Here is a 23,296-nt window from a genome sequence, read left to right as displayed (position 1 = left end):
CAATTGCAATGAACACCCCCTATGCCTACCATCTATAGGCTGTTAGTAAATCACACAGAACCACTGTATAAACAGCACTCCACACACACACATTTTGATTGATTCAATACACATCAAGACTGCTTGCTGGTTGGTATAAAAAGAAAGGAAAAAAGGACATCATTTAACTACTTTGTTTACTTGCCTTAGTTTTATAAGTTGTACAGATGTCACACTTGAACTATAAAAAAACCATGATCTCCCAAGTCATTCCTGTCACAGGTCATTCAGTAACATACATACAAATTTAAACTTGGAGGGGGCTAGACCACACCAACCAAGCATGACTCGTCAGTGTCATTACATTCACTAGTAGAATGAACATTTCAACTTAATTAATCTTGAGATAAGAAATGTGTCCTTGCCTATAAGACTGAGTAACATTTGTTATGTAAATTCAAGGAAACTGAAAAAAGAAACATCATGATAAAATGTGTTAGTTATAGTTCAACCTAACACGGATTCATTTGGTTATTCTAACAAGTTCTCAGATTTATATTTTTAATATCTTTAATTTTCCTAAAAGTTAGAATTAAACACAAAAAAATTAAAAATGTTACAACCTAGGGTTATAAATCCAATAACCTAGACTCCAATTTCTTAAAAATGTTCTGGGTAAACTGATTCTATTTTGATACATGAAAAACAATGGACTGTGGAAAATATGCAAGAACAGATATTCTTACCAAACCATGAGGGAATTGGGTTATCTGACCTGTTGATTCCTAACAATATTATTAGGTCTAGCAGACAGAAGGTGCCTCAAAAAAAGGTGTGTTGAATGGTCAAGTTTCACTTCAAATTGACAATGCACTTTGGTTCTACACACAGGACAGTCCTATTAACACGTGATTCTAGTTTCACCATGCCAAACAGAAACAAAGTCACCACAATTTCATAAGCATAGTTTAATTTTTTAAAATTTTAACAATTCAAGTAAAAGCTGATTAACATAAATACAGAATATATGCACATAATTTACAGCCACGTACATAAATGAAAGAAGAGCAAAACTCACATAAATGGGCAAAAGTTACCAACTCTTTAAAAGTTGACATGTTAGCGGTGGCAGATAGGTCATAATTTAATTGTTCACATACAATGGGGTACACATTCAAAAGTTTTTTAACATAACTGAGTAGGACTAGAATTTTTCAGTTCCTAAAAGGAGTAGCATAAAATCAATGTACAGACTAATGGGAAATATAAGAGCATGATAGAGAGTTAAAAACAGAAAGCATACTGTACTTCATATATTAAAATTCCTTTCAATTTACACCATTCAGAAATGACTATATTCCTAGGAATGTTAAAGTCATGATTAGTACAGTCAGCCTTTTTCTCCTATAGTATGAATCAGTCCCAAAGGGTCCCTACAATTACTACATTTGGGTAGAAGAGCATGTAAACCACAAAAACAGGCACAAGGGATTCTGGAAGAGGGACTAATTTATTACAACCCTGATTCTGCTGGTCCTAAAATAATGCTACTCCACAGTGCACATTAGGTATGAGACAAAAGGTTGGATTAAATAACCTCATGATATTCTATTTTGGTTTCGAAGTTACTAATCAGTTTGGGCCTATTCTAGTAAGGTTGGTTCTACAAAGTTACATAACCAGAACCAAGACGGAGGTTTCCTGGTAGATTCTTCCCCTGGAATTGAAAGCATTGTATGGTACTCACAACCACAGGGGTGGCACCGTGGTCTCAGATTTGAACTGTGAAACATAGCAAACTCTTTCTGGGAGTGGCTGCTCTATGAGCATAAGCTTTCAGTACCTACTGCCTGAACCTGAAGAAGTTCAATTCAATTTCTGAGAAGATTCTGTAATAAAATACAGACCAATCTGGAGTGTTGATGATCTCCTACCAAAACACAACAACAACAACAAAAAATCTAAAAAGTTCTCTGATAGAAAACAGATGAAAGCAACACATAAGCAACTTTAAAAAAAAAAAGTCCAATGCTCTGATTAACATCTTTGTCTTTAAACATTAGAATAGATTAAAAAATCAACTTTAATTGCATTAAAGCAATTTTCATATGTAGTTTTCTTTTTTGAATTATCTGTCCTAGTGTAAACTATGGCAGAATGTACTCAGGGGAAAAACCAGACTTCATTGCTCCTTTCTAGTTGTTGCACAAATGCAGCCCAAGACTTGAAAATCTTTTCCTTCTAGTACACACATAATATGCACTTTAAAAGCTGATATAATGCACGAAAGGTCAATGTAAGTTTTACTTGCTAAATATAAACAGAAATAGAATACCATCCTCGAAGGACACTTGTTATGAATTTGCTATAACAAAATGAGATGTTCCTTAGCTGCTGGTTTTCACGTCATTCTTCATTTGTGGGGCACTGAGATCAGTAAGACTAGGAGTGTGTCCTACATTCAACACATTATTTATGGATCTTCACAAGGCAAATGGCACTGTATTAGGCAGTATAAATGGCACTGAAAAGGCAAACATTATGGAATGAGACCTTCTCTACAGATTTAAGTTAGAACCTCTGGGGTATTCTTCTGGTGGGGAGAGAGCTTAGTATGTTCCTCACTATAAATGTCAAAGCAGAAATTAAAATTAAAAAAATGTTAAATAACAAAAGGTAACAAAACTGAATTTGCCTTTGGTCTCCAAATAGATTGGAATATTTTAAATTCCAACTGAGCACCTCAAAAACATCCAGTTACTGCTGATTACAAGGAAGTTAAGGTAGTCGAGAATTCAAGAGAGCTTCATTGGTGACAGCAAAAAAAAAAAAAATTGCAATGACATGCTGCTTTTCCATAATGTTGTGGCACTGCAGGGTACGAAGAATGCTTAAACACATTATTAGACCTTCAAAACAAAAACCCAGAAAAATGTTATGAACACTGTTTCTCCCTAAGACCAATATTTAAACAACAACAAAAAAAGTTAACATGAAATTCTCTCCTCTCTTGTTCCCTCCCCACCCCCCAAGGCCACAAAGTGCATTCACAAGGAGTCATTCTCAAGATAAAGCCATTGCACAAAATGTCAAGTTAAGGTAGACTGAACTGAGGACCACACTGGAGTTCAACTGTAGAAGTTTTATAAACCAGTATAGCAACATCCATAGGCAAAGTCCCTTGACATGGTATAATAGCAGACATCTCATAAGGGCCATATATAGAACACATTTAAAGTCTTAAAAGGTGCAGGTTACTTAACAGCAAAATTTAAAAGTTACATCCTGTCAACATATTTCACTCTAACTTGAATCTTTCTATGATAGACCATTCGAGAAAATAGGACAGAATAAATTTCCATCAGAAGTAACTGTTCATTTATAAACTCTAAGATCATTACCTTCTGAATCAGAGGGCTCCTCTTCTATAATGTTTATACTGTCCCACATTAATATCAGCCTTAAAAAAAACTCATAAGGGCAAAACTGAAAATTACCATTTTCTCTACAAATAAATCTAATATATACAGATCTGGAAATGATTCAAAGGTTTAGATTCTTAAAGTGATAGCAAGTAGAGAAAGATTCAGAAGTAGTAAAATTTTCTATTTAACTAAGTGATACTTAATTCAAGTCCATAACAAGTAAATTACTGAAAAGGCATTTGCATTCATTCATGTACCATAAAATTAGGTAAGATTTGAAGACACATTCAAGTCATTGAAATGGCCAAGAATTAATGTTTTACTAGTTTATTTTGCCAAACTACTGTGAGTTTGATATTCTAACAATTTAAAGTCCACATTATGCTCAACATCAAGCACCGGTTAGTCATGGAAACCAAAACATCTTAATGCTAAAAGTACACAAGGTATTTAGACACAATTTCATTGGTTGTCAATAACAGTTAACTATTGATGCCAAATAGTTAAATTTAAAATACTGTGCCAGGTCCTCTCAGGAAAATGGGAAAATAATACTCATTATTATTATTCTACAGTATTATAGGGATTAAATGCCAGAAGTTAGAAATTATGACTGTCAAATACTATCTTTGGATAGTTGTAGTACAGTATATAATTAGGGATGGCTTTGTTTAGAGACTGAAAAAATGCTGATGGAACAACACTACACTCTGAATGCCATTACTCAACAAACACAACTGCATCTTGTGGACATGGTAGAGAAAATGGCAATTTTGAGAAGGAGTGCTTCTAAAGGCATTTCCTCAAGGGTAGCCAAGGATTGTTCACATTACTGAGAAACTAAGTAATGTGACATGGTTACCACCTCAATCACACTGCTGCTGAGGCACAGTTACATGTTCCCAACTACTTTCCTTCTGTCCACCATGCTGGCTTTGCTACTCCATGGTCCACTGTAATCTTTTTGGTCTTCCCTCTTTGTAGTGTGGCAGCCTTTGCTGCTATCCATTGAGTAGGTAGACCACCAATTCATAGGTGGCCATCATAATGGCTGTGTTTGGAATCTGTCTCACCAGGTGGGTTGTTAGACCACGGTAGAGAGATCCATAACCTTCTTCTTGAACAACCAAAGACAGTGTCTGAAAAAAAGATCTGTATTTTGTTCCCTCTTCACGTAGTCTTGTTCTTACAACTTCTGTTTAGGAAAGAAAGAAAATCATCTTATTTAAATATTATTGTATCTTTACACTCTCACAATACTGAGCACATTCCTTTTCCCATTCTCAGGATATTGACTTTTAACATGTAGCTTACTGAAACCAGTCACATTTCAGTAACACCAAGTTCCTAACATAGCTAAAATCATGTACACCAACTATCAGTTGTATATTAGATAAACAGACACAGAGTTAAGGATAAAACTGTTAAGAAGCAGGATAGGAAATGGAGCTAAATGGATACGGAAAGATACAGTGAGAAACAAAAGATTTAACAAAGCAGTACAAAGACACCTCGCTGGGGCTAAGTGTGGCTGAAATTTGCCTCTGGAGCTGGAGCATGACTGACTGACAGCTCCTGTCCGACAGCACATACCTGCTTATACCTCACGTTACTTAGCTTTAGTCCCACTGTAAGCCCCAAGAACTGCATTCTGTTGTACTGTAATTAAGTAAAATCCCACAGATTCTAAAGATGCTGCGAGCTGGGGTAGGAAAATGTTTCTGATCTAACAGAGTTTACTCACAGAGACTCAACTGTTCTTACCATGTGGATATGCTATAGTTGTGGCACAAGTTTTTGAGGTGGCAGCAGCTAGCATCATTCCCACAAAATCTGATGCTTCTTTCACCGACTCTTCACCATTTTCCATCACAGAAGCAGTTTTACATTCCAGTAGTTTTTGCTTTATACTTTCATAAATAACAAAATGGATAACAGTCTCTGATATGCCAGCATATGAAGCAGACATGCCCCTATAAAATCCTCTAAGTCCATCTGTCCGATACACTTTACGAACACATTCAAAAGCACCCATTCGCTTTTCCCCACGGTTCCTGAAAGGAAAAATATTGACACTGTATATAGGTTTTTTAAATAAAGTAAATGAAACAGTAAAAATATGCCATTATAATAAAGAATGGTCTTCTTTAACACATAAGGGAAATCAGAATTTTAAAAATAAATTCATCTTTCCTATTTCCTATCTTTTGTCCCAAATTTGTCATTTTAGATGCATAACATGTAAATAGCTTAATTTACTGAATGCAAAATATATTTCATTGATTCTATAGTTTCACACCCTCCTTACTAGAGTTCAGGTAGTGAGGATAACCAAGAAACTCCAACAGGAACCAGATACTCTGAATGCAGCTCAAGATAAAAACACGTCCCCCCAAAACCCCAAAACCAAACCCCTCACACTGTATTAATTCCAGTTCCAAGTAACTTAAATATCTGACAACGATGAGATATTTATGATGACAGTACACTACAAAGAAAATTGTATAATTGAGTTTCTGTGCATCTGTAGTTCTTCCATTTCCACCCAGATCATCCCCAAGAAGTGAGTGGGTGAGCATCAAATGCCCCACAACCACTTAAAGACAATGGCCTTATTAGTATTCCAGGAAATGGTAAATGAGAACCTATAGAGTCATCAAGCACTTCTTCAGAACTGTTCTCAACACAATTTCCTTAATGCAATGGAAGGAAAGACTTGCTTCTGACAGCAGACTAAGTTTCAACGTGGAACAAAACAAAATAAAAAGTTCAACAGAAAAAGGTAATAAGGAGAAAAAAACAACAATGAAATGGCTGGCACTGAAATCTTACTGACGTAAATTTGTAGAAAAAATTAAATACTTTTAAATTTTATTTTAAGGAATTAACATACCTTGCATCTAGCTGTAACCGAGTCTTTATAAGCCAAATGGGGTTGGTTGCCGTGATTGCAGTAAAACCTAAACAAACACGTTTAAAATGAACTCCAGTAAAGATGAAGACACGATTAACTTTAAGGATCTTTAATTATGACTATAATTAGAGAAAATGTCTATAAGTATTTAAACTATTAATTGATATGTTCTATAAGTATTTAAACTAATAATTGATGTTTTACACTTTTATTTTACAAATTCATATAATCATGAACATCTATCTGACCTTACAATCTACACAAATTCTCAAATTCTGACCTTAACAAAAGATTCTTTTAAGAGTAAAATCTGATTATATGTAAAGTGCTCTCCTCCAACCTACCCAGAATGCCTGCGCTGTCTATTGCCTAAACTGAATGCAGAAACCCAATGCTACAGACAAACACACAGGAACTTTTTTCTAGGCTACGAAGCATGCACTCTAGAACAGCTACTTGGGGGTGTGATTCTTGTCACAGATCAATATGTTCAAAATGAGTTCTACATAAATGGCAGTATTTACTAATATTTTTATTCATTTAACAGAAAAGACTTATTTGGCCCCGTGAATACTTTCTACAAACATACTTACTAATACTGTTAAAATAATGGTATGACAGAGGTAAGGTTTCTGTTAGGGTTAATAGGACAGATTATCTTTTCATACACTTAAACACATACGAAACTCAAAAGTTCAGAGTTACAAATTGGAACTTCCCTCTCACTTTCAGAGATACTGAATAAAGTCAGGGTAGAAGGTAGCTCTAAGTTACTTTAACACTAAAGTATTAAGTAGGAACTATTATGCAGAAGGGTAGCCCCTAAGGTGGTTTCAATTCTAGGTAGAAAATTACGATTTGTGGAGCAGTAAGTTTCTAGGCTCGTGTATATCTTTTCTTTGACATCTTCCTAGTTTGGGAAAAACAGCAGCACACAAACTGCAATCTTGATGATGGGAATTTATAAAGATTGCTTCATCTACACAAAACAGGGTATTCACATTTTATGTTTACATTTAAGATAAAATACACAAACATTACAGAACTACTTACATCAAGCTACATTTACTCAACTGGCCCTTAAATTCGAAAACTTATATGGAGAAATATATCTAAGGATCTTAACTGTTTTAATATTTTCTATCAAATGCTAGCAGGTCAAGTACATTATTTTTAGCAAGATGGTACTATATTTCACATACTTAATATAAGCACTTTAGGAACAAAAATGCTATAAAATATTTAGGAATGATTTGTTTTAAAAATTAATATTATATAAGGTGGAACCAATCATAAACTGCTCTTGGCTTTCAAAGTTACTATGGGTAACTACATATGCAAAATAATTTTACTAAACTGTTTACAAAGCTAAATTTGGACTTATAAGATTCTTTTCTCCTGTCTATGTGAGATAATAGCTAAGTCAAATTTTACTTCTCCCTTAACACACTGTTCTAACACTATAAATAGGCAGATGTTACACAAAGGGATGTTCCAATTAAATCTATTTAAGAAAGAAGGTAACTGGAATAAAATTTGGTTGAATAATTCCTTTAATAATTTATAAGAATTATATAGTTCTCTATTTCTCTTACATGCTTTTAATATTATATACATGAACATAAAACTAGAATGGGACCAATGATTTTAGAAGCATCAGTCAGAATTAAACTAATAAAAATTTAGAAAACATTTTTCAATAAGAGATTCTTTGTATGAATATATTCTTGGTGAAAGGAAAAAACAGAAAACTATGCATCAGACTAGTTTAAATATTTTTCTTGCATGATCTGGCTTAACTGAAAACAAAGTTATTCAATGTTTTCTTCTTCTTTGAACCTCATTTTTCTAACTAAAATGGTGAAACTAAATATATTTGAACCATAATTTTTAAGCAATCAAACATCCATATTCTGATCAAACCCCAATTTAATGATTCTTACTTCTGAAATAAGAATCTGATTCTTCTTTCTTAAATATTTATATTAGCTAAATGTTTGTGAGATAAAGGCTCCTTAAGTGAAAAGCTGTTCAGCAGCAAAAATCAACAGAATACATTACTCAAGATGGCAATTACTGATCATTCTTAAAAATTTTAAGTTAAGAAAAACTACCTGCTTATTGAACTTGAAAAGCCTAAAACTGGGAATTCTTATATCAAATTTAGAAAAACTCAATAGCCTAGGTAAAAATTTTCATTTAATTTATTATATTTCATTTGAAAAGATGAACACCAAAGTTCTTTAAGTAAAAGTTCTATTCTAAAAATATAAACTTAGTACCCAAGTTTTTGCCAATAATAATTTTTTCCAAGACACAAAATTCCCCAAATTTTAGACTAGGAAAAAAAAAACATTTAAATATGTATATATACATAAATATTTATAAATATTACTATAAATTAAAAATTTTGGGGCTCAAAATATTATTTTAAAATTATTATCTGTGCATATTAGTAGACAATGTCAGAAAGCAAACAACAGGTATTGCTCACTTAACTAAAACTCATTTCCAGGCACAAATTAAACCCATATAAAAGGTCATATGAAAATTCAGGTGAGAAAATATTATCTGATCCCTTAAAATAACTACATTAGTAAGCTATACTTACTATAATTATTCTAACTCAATTCTCCCAATGACTAGAATGAATTCTTAATAAAGATACTAGCCTAACTTCCAGCATTCAAACTATGAGTTGAATAAAGAATCTAGGCATAACCCACAGGCTTTAGTTACTGATCCTTTACCAGTTTAAAACTGGATGGTATTTGAGTCTTATGCTATTACTTCTTCTTAACCAAAAATAATGAACTAATTAGAAATTACTAGGCTAAACTAAATCTAGAAAAATCTATTAATTAGAAAAAAAATGAAACAAATGGAAGAAAACAAAAGTTTACTATTAACTTAGAATTACATACAGCCAGACAAAGCTAAACAATCTTCCTACTACTTTTAAGATAAGCACACACAAGGTTACTGGGTATGGTGATCCTGAAATTTAGAAACTACCTATTCTTATTTTGCTTTTTAGTTTTGTGACAATTTATGCTAACTTATATTAATGTGGAGCACCTAGTAAAACATTAAAATAGACTTAAAACTATAGGAGGGATCCATTTGTAGTTTAAGAAGGATTAGTACTGCACCAGTTAGTTAAAGCAAGGTGTCAATACAATTGCCATACTGTTAGCTGGGCGATTAGTGTTTTATTAGATAGTCTTAAAAAGGTTTTTAAATGCAGTTTTAAAAACATGTTGCTTCATGTAAGATTCCATTTGATAGTGTATACCAATTAAAAACCAGATAAACAAATTTCACATACAATAAATCTGCTGAAAATGTTTATTTCATTAAGTGAGTGATACCTGTAGTAATGCATTTTCAGTAATTCATTTTATTTCAATTAACTCTATAAAAACAAAACTCATGTACTGTCCTAAAAAGAACCTTATAAAAAGTATTTTTTAAGTAATTAAAACTAAAACAGCTAATATATTGTATCCTGCATTTATTTGGAAAGTCGTGGCATTAAGATCACTATTTTTGGCAGAAGAATAGTAAGCTAAGTATTGACAGTCAAGAGAATGAAAACCACTTTTAAGTATGTTATGCTAAGTAAGTGAACTATTTTATCTAAAGTTATAGGGCATTATGATATCATTTACAACTATGAATATATACTGTTACCAAATTCTTTGGAAGTCAGGGCTGTTATAGCCAAGCTAAAGACCCCAGGATTACATGATGACTGAAACATACCCCATTCTTCCTTCTAGAAGGATTATTAAGGGATCTGAATTAAATTTCTATAAAATACTCAATAATGCATACACAAATTCAGGAAATAAAAATTCATTTCCCGCCTTCTATTCATTTCACAGCTACTATAAAATCCCAGGGTGTGTTTCTTATACTAGAGGCTGCAAGAGATGCTCAGATCAGTACTCACGAGGTTTAAGTTAGTCCATATTTCTACAGGAAGTGACCTGCGGATGGGGAGCATGAGATGACACGATCTCACTCTTTTCTCGGGAGAAATGTACAGTAAATGCCTAAAATAGACACAGGCTTTTCTGTATCATAACAACAAGCAGTGACCTCATCAGAAACATGTGTACAAATTGAATCCCACTGGAAGGATTTGAGAAATATTTACTGTGAGAGCTAACCTTTTTGAAAAAGTCAAGTTAAAAAAAAGAAAGAAAGAAAGAAATATCAAAATGGGCCATTTTATTTATAAAAATGCACCGAGTACTGAAAATCCTGCCATCTGTAGCAGTTTGAGTCCAAATACTTACCTAAAAGAAACCAATTTTGGTCTTAGAAAAAAATGCTAACCTTGTCAATTGGGAATCTAAAAACAAATATTCAGAGGGGATTATCACATTCCATTTTCCTACCATTATTATCTACCATGATTAACAGCTGAAAACACAATTTTCTATTCTTTTAACAATCAGCCTAGTTAGTAAATCTTTAAAAAAATAAAAATAAAACCCCACCAGAATATTCAACTAACTTTATTTTAGAACTGTTTATATGTATATATATATTTTTAATAAAATAAAGTATATGCTGCTACAATAGTACCTTTCACTTTTTGCACTCTAGCCAGTAATATTGCACATCCATACTTATGGAATATTTTGGATTATTTTGTACTTAATTTCTTGTGTTCTACAAAACAGAAAACAGGAAAAATATTTACATAAAAACAGACAAAACATCTGTCCAAGTATCCATTTGGCTAAATAATTTGCCACGGACAAATATTATTTAAAAATATTTTATATATGCAAGACAAAAGTTGTATTTAATGAGTAAAAATTTAACCTTTAGTAATGAACTATAAGTCAAACAGAAAAATATATCTTGAATTCATTTCATTTACATTTATAGGGCTATCTATTATATGTTCATGCCAGATTTTTTAAAAAATTTAAAATTGAGTAATTTAAGAAATTTACCATAAAGAAAGGAGAAATTTAATGATTTTGTTGTATACACATATGTGCTTAGGTGTATACAGAGGGATGTTCAAGCTCATTTTAATAAAACACACATAAGACAGATATCCTTAATAGCTAAAATAAACTTAGTCTGACAAAGGTTGTATGTAGGAGGAAAAACAGCAGGTAAAACATTAAGAAAAGTCAACGTTACTTAGTGTGATTAAATAGCCTCATAAATTGGAAATTTTATTTAATACATGAAAACTTATAGGTATATTTTACAGACTTAAAAATTCTTACAGCATTCACCTGTAACACTAAAACAAATGAAAAAGATTCACTTTAATTGACCTTTTAATTGTTTCAGTAGCTAAATTAAATGTTATATAAAATAAATTTAAGATAAATTAAATGTTTTGAGTTGATAAAAATGAAACCAGAGGTTACTTGGAATAAAAATTAAGTAAACAGTGCCTTACTAAAATCCTTAACATGAATGCTAATTGGTGTTGCAAAAATTTCCAGGAAAAATGCTGAATTACCTATTTTTAGTGCATTTTTGATACGAAAAGTGACAAGGTTAGCTTTTTTTCCTTGAATAGCCAATTTTTAAAAACCTGTTTTTTCACATGACTATATCTCTAAGTATTTCACACCCCAAAATCATTCAGAGTTAGACCTCTAAAAATGATCCTGAAGAAAACTCAGAGCACTCTGGTCTAGATTATTTTAAGAATGAAGGGGGCAAAAGGCTACCTTAATGAGTCTGCACTGAACCATTCAGGATGTATTTAAAAAAAAAACAAAACCCTAAAATTGTAATGCTAAAATGTTAAAGCTCATGAATAGTGCAAGGAAACTCTGAAAGCATAATTCTCAGAACAATGTAACTGCAAATAAATATAATATATATCTTAAAATTACACAGTAAGTGTATAGTGCAATAGTCTCTGAACAAGCATGACCATCAATTTGCTAAAATGCAAGGAATTCAAATTGGCAAACAGTATCAATGTACAGATAAAAACAACCTGAGTTAATATTTGTACCCATTTGAGAAAAAAGTACAAAATGACAATTTTACTGAATTTCTTTGCAATGTGATACAAATACATAATAGTAAATTCTGGTGAGCTATTTTAATGAAATAAGGTGCTTCAGTGAAAAAAGATATTCTGAACCTCTTAATTTGTAATACTGATATTATAAACATTCAAAGCAATGTTTATCTACTTTCTTGATTTCAATTTTTTCAAAAAGGCAACATTTTTAACATTTTTTAAAATAATTTTCTGGGGTTAAAAATGAAAATCATATATACACTGGTAAGCCAGAAATATATTCTTAAAGAACCTAACCCAATAGTTATTAGGTTTATCACTGCCACTAACTTTTACCTTATACTCAAAATTTGTAGGGGGAAAATCATATCCATATATTCAACATCTGTAAAACGTACATTAAAAAATAATTCTAGTTTTAACTAGATAATCTTTATCATAAAAGAACTAGTTCTCAAAATCCAAGTCTGTCTCCGTCAACACTCCATGGATGAGGTCAAGAGGCTCACATAAACTACCTAACTTGCCCAAGATCTCCTTATTGGTAAATCCAAGTATGTACTATCTTGATTGTTAACTTTGTTGTCCCTTCCAACTTTTAAACTTCAACAGCCAATCAACAATAGCTAAATATGGAAATGTGTGAAAACAATTTGTAGGTATATGCTAGATTTATTATATGGTAAAGACTATCAACCTTTCAGAAATTAGTATTTCAAACTTACACTTAGTTGATTAAATATGTGGTTCAAATTGATCCAATTTATTTCTAAACAGAAAATGGTTAACAGTTTAAGGCACTCATTATTAAGCACATAACTGACACTCTATTTACTAATCATCAGCTGACAAAAGTGGCTACAGTCCACTGTATAAAGCCACAGCATAATTTAGAAATATAAAATATTGTTAAATATGCAACAAATCTCAGAAAACTTAGAAAATTTCTATTCAGAACCAAACTTCATGGCTTTGTCTAACATGCATGGCAGCAAATGATTCCAGAACCAGACTGGTCAAACCAATCTCCCATAGTTTATTTTTAAGGCAGTGCACAGACCTGGGGCAAACTGTTTTAATTCAGAATCATATATACTCATCAACGATGACAGAAGAGTTCCTGGAAACATTTCTATATCAAGCATGTCCACACAGCCAGTGTCTAAATTTCTGGTAGTATCTAGTCTCATTTATGTGGGATGATAAATATATTTTAAAAAATACATACATTATAGTAACTGCTTGAATTATATACATCACTCACAAAAATCTCAGCATTTGAGCACAGGACAAAATGAATACTTTACCAAGAATTGCCGGCACATTTCAGACAGAAGCCAAAACATGCAGCAAAAAGGGGAAAGGCACTAACAGAAATTGAGGAGAGAAGAATAAATTACAGCTCTGTAACTTATAGTGTAATTATGGTTGGAGTCTTAAAATTGTTAAAAGTAAATACTAAACATTCAGTAAATTATAGAACAATATGAACATTATATTATCTATCTCATTACTTAAAGTCCTAAAGACAAAAATGCCAATTTACAACACATTTTCCATGTACCTAATCAAATCTGTTTAATACAAATAAACATAAAAATCATCTTTGCACATGCTAGTCAGTGAAAGCACACTAATCATCTTAACTTTTCAAAATAAACTCATCAAAATTCAGTATTAAGTCTCTGGGTTTCAGAAAGTTTTTAGTCTTTTAGTATTATACATTCATACCTGCCACAGCAGCTGAAATCATGTGTACCTGGGTAGAATCAGGATCAAACACACCATTCAACGTTTCCTTGGAGTTTGAATAAGCAGCAAAGTATATTGCTCTAAAAATAAAATTTAAATTTGTCAATAAGCACATTGTCTAATTCTTAAGATTTAAATGTAAATTTACCTTCATAATCTCAGAATGGAAAAATCTAAACACCAAGTATCAGTCATATTCTCATATAACATCAGATTAACAGTTTTACATGAATACCCTTAAATACTTTCTGTATTGATTAAAAAAAAAAAAAAGACAAACTCCAATGCAAAGTTCCTAGTTTCTATCCTTAAACAATCCTCTACCCAGTACTTTGATGCTACTTAGAAATTGACTAACTGGAGCTGGGCGCCATGGCACATGCCTGTAATCCCAGTGGCTAGGAGGCTGAGACAGGAGGATCGTGAGTTCAAAGCAAGCCTCAGCAATAGTGAGACGCTAAGCAACTCAGTGAGACCCTGTCTCTAAATACAAATGGGGCTGGGAATGTGGCTCAGTCAGTGGTCAAGTGCTCCTGGGTTTACCCCTGGTACCAAAAAAGAAAAAAAGTAAAAGAAAAAGAAATTGACTAACTGGAACAAAAATATTTGTACAAGATTTTTATGCTTGGAAACCCCGTGCATGATTGTGAGGTTTGTGCAAGACTAAGGCTAAAGAAGTACACCTAACTGAGCTGAGTATCAACTGAGTGTAACTTTTTGGTGGGGAAAGGAGAGTATCACTAAAGTACTTGCTAAAAATTTTAATATAGCATAGTCTTAGCTATAACATACAGAATAGTTCACAGTATTCTTTTATTTTCAGTGCTGGGGACTGAACCTAGGACCTCAGGCATGAGAGGCACGAACTCTACATTGAACTACACCCCAGCCCCACAAGTGAAATCACACCATCAGATTGGGATGTGTTTGTCAATGTTTGTGAACATTCTGTTAAATTTGTAAATATTTTCCATTAGCATACTTTGACTTTTTACATCCCCAGTGTTTAACTTTCCAGGCATAGAATTATTTGCTTTCTATTTCCTATATCCTATTTCTCAACAGTCTTAATTATCTATCCAATAAATAACAGATAAGTACAAATGGAAAGTTTCACTGTTACATCTTTTTAAATGTGGTTAAGGATAAAGGGAAATTAACAATTAAAAAAAATTCTACTTTATAAGAAGGAAAAAAAATAGTATACACTTGATGCTAAATTGTGAAGTAGAACAAACATCTCATTCCTAGAAATGAATAAGGAAAAAAAGACCCTAATGAGGAAATAAGTATGGAATACATATAGGCAATTCACAGTAGAGCGATGAAATGTCAAGTATTAAGAATGAGGGTGCTGCTGCATCAAAAATTAAACAAGGATATATTAAAACAGAAAAAAAAATCATATTTAGCTCATCTGGCAAGTATTAACAAGATGGACAGTAGCCAGAATTAGTAAGATTGTGGATAAAAGAAAAACGGATTCACTATTTGATAATAAAAATATGGTATGCCTTTTTAGAAGGCAAATGAACAGTATTCTCTAGTTTTAAATGTGCATATGCCATTTTATGCAGAAGTTCTACTTCGGGGTAAACATCTTGAAAGAATATACTTGCTTAAGTACTCAAAGGTTCTACATTTATAATACCACTTTCCCCCCCTACCACACTGGGGATTGAACTGCACATGGTAGACAAGGACTCTACCACTGAGCTATAGCCTTGCTCTAAGTTGCCTAGGCTATTCTTGAACATATGAACTTCCTGCCTTGGCCTCGTGAGAAGTTTGGTTTAGGTGTGCAATACTTTACCCAGCTCCACAACACTGTTTTTTATATTAAAATCTGAAAATAATCTTTTAATGTGTATCTCTGAGGGAATGCTTATTAATGAGGGGGCAGTCACACTATATAATAAAAAAGAAAATATCACCCACAGAACACGTAAAGAGCTTCAACACAAATTAGGTTGAATAGTATGAGCTCGATTTTATATAGGCGATAATTATACATTTAATTTTACAAATGTTTTTATGCATATGATAACCCAGAAAAATTACTGGGAAGCTATACACCAAACTATTGTTAATGATGGTTATCTATGAGGAAAATTAGTGTATGGGAAGGGGAACAGGGTAATAGACAATATGTTTAAGATGGAAAGTCAAATTCGATGCTATAATGCTTTTTTTTTTAAACAAGGAGGATGCAAAATGAATAATTTCCTTAAAAAAAAAAAAAAAAAGCTGAAATCCAGTAAGTAATTAGACATGAATCTGGTTCAAGATTTGGATTCAGAGAGCTGTTGTGCTCATGCTCATTCTAAATAGGAACTTTGGACATCTTACATCATGAAAGAAGTCAACCTAAGATAAAATGGCATCAGAGAAATGATAAAGTAATATTCCAGATCTTTATGGTTTCTTTAATAGGAAATGAACTATTTGTTTGGCTTGTTAGTGAAGCCAAAAAGAAAAAGGCTTAGTTTTAGAATTCCCAATTTTCTTTTTCTTATTGCTAAGTTCCTTTAATTGTTGTCTTTTGAACTTGGAGCAAAGACTGCTTCACAATGATCTCATTGAGAGGTCCTTTTGTACCTCCACCTGGTGCAATCTGCGTAACCTTTCAGATGATCACTGTTACCCCACACTGATATCCTTACCACCTTGACTGTGTTCAGATCTCCCTTTACTGGGCCTTCCTTACTATGGTAGGTACTGTAGGCATCTTACTGACCTTCAATGCTACACAGATTTTCTTGTTTTAGACTTTCTATTCCTTTCTTCAATCCTGTTCTAAGCCCTGAACCCTTTATAGCTCTCTGATTCTACAGATGCCATCTTGTTTCTTTGAAGCTCAACTTCTATTTGTATAATCAGAAAGGAGCACTAACTTCAAGTGGAGTACAGAATAGGGTAGCATCTGAAGCAGAAAAATTTGAAAGACATTTTAGGTTCAAGGGATGCATTTTTAAAAAGCTTATTTTTCCTAAAGACAAAATTTTAAAAGATGTATGAACGGGTTTAGTTAAATTCAGAAAACCACCAACACCTATTACAAAGTATCAGTAGTTTATGGCCTTAACTCTGCATAGATTTTCAATTCCCCACAACAAGAAAAAAATTCTTCCAACTCCCAAAGGTCATTAAGAGGGTATAACTATTGTCCTGGGAGAACTCAATACATAGCCACTAGCTCTAAGGGAATTTATAGATTTTTTTTTAAACAAACATTACTAATTCACCATCTCTTATTCAATCCAAAACAAATATACATATTATCTTCCCTATTTTCAACTTTGAATATCTCCTCCAACACCTGAAATCTCAGGTCCATTCATGGAATTTAAAAATTTACAACTATTATTTAGAAACAATGTTTCTCAAACTTCTAGGTATGTTATGTCATACTTCTTTATTTCCCCACTATAAGACCATCGATAATTTGATACAAATACTATACTTTTTACCTTATATTATGGAACATTTCCTTTGTATTCATATCACAACTGTTAATTTCTAACATGCTGAAATTCTGTTAGTTTTCCGAACACCCAGTACCACTTCCTGCCACCAAGCATTACTTTGTAAATTTGTCCTGGTTAATGTCCAAAATCCTTAAAAAGAAAATATTTCCCCAAAACACTAAAAACTGCAGTTAACTGTATATAAATGATTTAAATCCAGATACCATGAAACAAGAAAGACTTCCATAATTCTACTTAATCTGAATTTATATTTTTCTTACCTGGAAGGGGCCACCCCCACTAAATTAGGGCCTAGTCCTCTGAACAAGGAGCGAGGCCCTTCTTTTTCCAAGATCACCCTAAAAAAGACAAAAATTACATTAGAAACGTTCTAGGTCTGGTGCTTCATTTATTTTATATAGCAAAGCTAGAACCTAAATCTGTTTGTATTATGTTAGGCATTTCTGTCTAGTTTTCCTTACTTATAAAAATCTATTTTTTCAAGAAATAGCACAAAGTGCTGAAGACTGGCAATCAATTTACTAGCAATAATAAAAAGAACTCAATTCAGATTCTTTTCTAAAGAATTTTTATATATTTTTATATATTTATGCTACTTTTATCTCAATCTTCTCATTTTAATATTTTTAAAGAAAATTCAATTCTTAATTAGAAATGTAAATTCCTAAAAAAACAAAAAACAAAAGACTGGTTTTTGAGGCCTTTTACTCAATATTGAACAAAACACTTAGTACTATATTATGATGGTATCCAACCATTCCAGTGAAGTATTATGGCAAAAATCTATCATCCTAACACCTTTTAGGGGACTGGAGTTTTTTGACTGCTATCACTTCTCCCTCCACTCAGTTAACACTTCCTATACAGAATACTAACTGTATAAAAGACCTCATTGTTTTATTTACTTTTTTGGTCCTGGGATTGAAATGAGGGTACTTTACTACCACCAAGGTGCATTCCCAGGCCTTTATACTTAGAGGCAGGGTCTTGCTTGCTAAGTTACTAAGTCTGGCCTTGAACTTGCAATCCTCGTGCCTCAACCTCTGAGTCTTTGGGATTACAGGCACACACCACCATGCCCCACATAAGGAGGTTGTAATGACTAGACAGACAGCAGAGAGGTTTTTTTAATTCAGAGTTAACAGACTAGGTAATTTAAGTGACTCACAAACATCTCTATGCTTAAGAAAGACCTCTCAAAGGCAGCTGAGTGCAAGCACCTGAGCTGAGGCCAGACTTCTCATTCAGAGCCCAGTGGTGGCAGATGACTAACTGTGAGACCAGAAAGTATTTTTCTCATTCATCCAGATTTTCAACAGTAAATAAAGGTAAACAGTATCTCTTTATTGGGTTACTATGAGGATTGAAAAATCATACATAAAGAGCTTTTGGGTTTAAAAAACTGAGAAACTAAAACAGAGCCCAGAGGGATTCTCCAAAGTTCCTGTGAGAAGAGAAAGCACAACTATTGAAAAACACAACAACAAAAAAAAATGTATCAAGGAAAAATTTTAATACTAAGTGGTAATAACTATCAAGGTCATATTAAAATACTTAGTGATCAGAAGAATTTATCTGTAAACATGGTATTTTAATTCAAAATTGTTAACCATTTTATTCTGCCTATTCATGCACTTAAGCAACCAAGTTTGAAAAAGTTAAGTGTGATGAAATCTTTTGGTAGCAAAAGTAAACACAATGAATGAGCTTATTTGCTTCTAGAAAATAAACACTACTGAACTAAGTTCAAACAGATTAAATCCAAGTGAGCTGATAAGGGAGACACACAAGGTTTTCAGTTATAAACTCAACTTTACCTATGTAAAACCTATTCTATTCCATTAGGGATTATTATTTCTAATGAATTATTTCTGTCACTAAGTTTATAAAAAAAAATCTTTTAAAACGTGAGAGAATATAAACATGGGAATCACAGAAAAACAGACTAAAAGCATCACAAGTACTGTGCTCTCACTTTAGGCAATGGAGGGGTCCAGGAGACATGATGCGGTTGACGCTGGCTCCAGCCATGGTGTTCAGCTGAACTTCAGAGATGTAGAGTGTCACAGAAGATGACTGTAGCCGTGTTTTTACAACTTCCAGTGGACATGTCAGAATGGCTCCCACTGTGCCGCCACATCTACAAGACAGGAGAAGGAAACCCATCTCTTATCAGGACACACTCCAGTGCTGTACCCCAGGGCACGAAGCTCTGCCGACCTACTGAACTTTAAATTTTTTAATGATTTTAGAAGACTAAATGATGTTTTAAAGTTTCATTTATTTAACTGCATATAAACACCATCAACTGCTACAAAGAACTGAGCTTACTACTACCCCAAAAAACAATTAGCTAAAGAAGATTTCAAATCATAGGTGCTTTTACTATAATTCACCAGTAAGTCACATCACATCACACCTTTAAATATCTTCTCAGGGTTGATGATTTAGAGCTCCTTGCCCTTGTACGACTTGTAGCTCTCTTGAAACCAAGACCATTATTTGAAGTATATCCTATCTTTCAAATGTCTTTTTTAAAACTAAAGAAATGGTTTTCTTGAATTTAAAACTCAAGAAATAAGTCACTGATGGATAAGTATACGTGTTTCTTCCTACAGTGAAATACTCAGAAATATTTCACCTACAAAAACCATCAGGCAAGTTTCACAATCAGTATGTGTTAGGTTAAAATGTGGAAATCTATGGAAGATACGTACACTCAGCTAAAAAAATCCACTTTAAAAAGACTGATGGTCAAAAAAAAAATTAAAAGCTCTTAAGAAATTATTAAACATATTAAAAAGACTGGTAAGCCATTTAAGTATTCCTTTTAAAGACAAGAGTGGAGCATATTTTTCTTTAACATTTTTCTTTTAACATATCATACTAGCTACCCAGTGAAGCGCTGAGAACTGCTTTCTAACCACAGAGGATGGTGACTCAGCACAGTTCTCACTGCAGTCAAACAAAACGCTGAGAGCCAGAGGTTACCATGGACCTCCATGAGGGCACTGAAGGAAGCAGCAAGGAATACACTAAACAAACCCACCCCCAGAACTAAATACCCATCTAAACCTATAAGATATGCAGTGTAACAGGAAAGCAGGCATGGCAGCAATAGCACTACAAATAAAATTTAAAATAAAAATGCATTAAATGAGATAAAGAATGATGTAACAGTACACATCACCAAGAAAATAGAAACCAACTGTATGCTGTTGATCTAAGAGTGAGAACTTTACACAACAAAACTACTAACATTAGAGGACATGGACTCATAACATAAAACTTGACCTTACACTTCACACCATATCTAAAAATTAATTCAAAATGAATCAGAGAATTAAATGTAAAAACATGGAACTATTAACACTCTTAGAAGAAAAAAAATCTTTTCAGTTTGGGTAAGAAACAGCTTTCTTAATTACCAAAAAAGCATAAACGAATCATTAAAAAAAAAATCAAATTTGGACTTCACCAAAATGAAAAGACAAGCTAAAGATGAAAAGAAAATTATTTGCAAATCATAAAATCATATCTGATAGGGCTGGGGATGTGGCTCAGGCGGTAGCGTGCTCGCCTGGCATGCGTGCGGCCCGGGTTCGATCCTCAGCACCACATACCAACAAAGATGTTGTGTCCGCCGAGAACTAAGAAATAAATATTAAAAAAAAATTCTCTCTCTCTCTCTCTCTCTCCCCCCTCTCTCTCTCTCTCTTTAAAAAAAAATCATATCTGATAAAGTGCTTGTATTCAGAAACATGAATAACTGGATAATAACTCAATAAAAAAAGATTTAACATTTTACCAATGATACACATGGATGTAAGTAAAGAGAGCTGTCATCTGGGAAAAGCTATTAAGCAAATCCATAAAGAGCTATGAAACCACGATGGCTAACATTAAAAAAACTCACAATACCAAGTGCTGATAAAGAGCAACTAGAAATCTTGCACACTGCAGGTGGGAAAGCAAAATGATACACCCATTTTAGAAAACACAAGAAGTTTTCTACAGAGTTAAAACATGCAACTACCACACAACTCTGTAATCTCACTCCTAGGGACTGACCTAGAAGAAATGAAGATTACTTCTACACCAAGACCTGACCATGAATGTTTATAGCAGATTTACTTTTAACAGCTAAAAAATGTCCATCAACTGGTGAAGGACAAATAAATTGTGGTACATCTACGCAATGGAATACTAATCAACAAAAGTAACAACCTGGATGGGTCTCAAAAGAATCATGTAAATTGAAAAAAGGCTTTAATTTTTTGACATTCTTGAAAAGGCAAAATTATAGGAACAAAATGAGATCTGAGGTTATCACAGGGTGGGGGAGGAGGGAGGAACTGACTGCAGAAAGAATGAGGGAATTCTTGGCATGTTCTACATTTTTATTACAGTAGTAGCTTTAGGACTTTATAGATTTGCTGAAATTCAATGAACTGTACATCTAAAGGGTGGATTTCATTGCACGTAAATGGCAGTATGATGAATCTAAAAAAGAAATCTCAAACTCTGTGAAAACTAATAGGAATTGCTAACATATGAACTACCTGGAGCTGAATATATATACATACATATTTTTTTTGGTGGGAGGGGTTCCAGGGATTGAACTCAGGGGCCCTCAGCCACTGAGCCACATCCCCTATTTATTTTACATTTTATTTAGAGACAGGGTCTCACTGAGTTGCTTAGAGCCTCGCTTTTGCTGAGGCTGGCTTTGAACTTGAGATCCTCCTATCTCAGCCTCCTGAGCCTCTGGGATTAGAGGCGTGTGCCACTGCGCCCTGGCTGAATTTTTTTTAGTATGTGAAACATTTAATAAACTTAATATTTACATCCACAAATAAAAGACACATAATGAGGATCTTAACTGTATAGAGATCAGTACGTAACACTTGGGTTGTCCTGAAGCAGTTCCACATTATAAAATGCAATCCATGTGCAGTTTAGGGGTGGCATTCTGATATTTCTCATGCTGCTATTTTAAAGTAATTATTATATAAAACAAAATCATCAGAATTGATGTAGAAAACAAAACAATTACTTCACTATTCATTTAAAATTCCTATTTTTGAAAACAGGATTAACCTCCTTGATTTATCTCTCTTCCATGTTGAAAATCTCAACTTCTAAAGAAATATGCCCCCACATCAGTGAATGCCAGAAAAAATCAGCAGACACAGGATTTCAGAGAGGCCAATGGAAAGGGCCTTAGTAAAGAGAAAGGCTTGCAGAGGGAAATGTCAAAAAGCAGCAAACAGTTTTGCTACTCAAAATCCCAGATCAAGGGAACCACATACTGCAGATAGAGATAAAGCAAAGAACTAACAGAGAATAGGCCGACAAGCTGCACAACAAAGGCAGGATGCCTAGGTGTACATTTCCTTTACAGAATGGAGAGGAGGAAAGGGAGAGGTATATGGGCAGGGGCCAGGGTGGGGTCGGGGTGGGGTTGGGAGACAGACATGGAACACACAGACAGATACACACACACCTGATGGATAAAACTATATTCCAGGGCAGAAGCCTAATTCTCTGAAGAACACAGGAACACAAGAATTTCCAAGCTCAGGATTAAGAAGTATATTGAATGCAAAAGTCTCCACGCTAAGCCGAACCACTAAGCCAGGTGCAGCAGTGCACACTTCCAACTCCAAGGACTCGGGAGGCTGTAGCAAGAGAATAGCAAGTTCAAGGCCAACCTTGC

General features: G+C 33.4%; 1 protein-coding gene across 1 annotated transcript in view; it reads right to left on the bottom strand.

The window, feature by feature from the left end:
* Positions 1-921: 921 nt before the first annotated feature.
* Positions 922-23,296, bottom strand: part of SLC25A36 (solute carrier family 25 member 36) — a 32,857-nt gene continuing 10,482 nt past the window's right edge. Inside the window, exons 2-7 of the mRNA XM_081302789.1 lie at positions 19,553-19,717; positions 17,838-17,915; positions 14,069-14,169; positions 6,298-6,364; positions 5,169-5,458; positions 922-4,599 (exon numbers count right to left, since the gene is read on the bottom strand). Coding sequence (XP_081158915.1) covers positions 4,406-4,599; positions 5,169-5,458; positions 6,298-6,364; positions 14,069-14,169; positions 17,838-17,915; positions 19,553-19,717 — 895 coding nt within the window. The 3' untranslated portion in view covers positions 922-4,405. The remainder of the gene's footprint in view (positions 4,600-5,168; positions 5,459-6,297; positions 6,365-14,068; positions 14,170-17,837; positions 17,916-19,552; positions 19,718-23,296) is intronic.

Source organism: Spermophilus citellus (genome assembly GCF_964194105.1).
Source record: "Spermophilus citellus genome assembly, chromosome: 7".
NCBI classification, from domain to species: Eukaryota; Metazoa; Chordata; class Mammalia; order Rodentia; family Sciuridae; genus Spermophilus; species Spermophilus citellus.
This window is presented reverse-complemented; position numbering and strand designations above follow the sequence as displayed.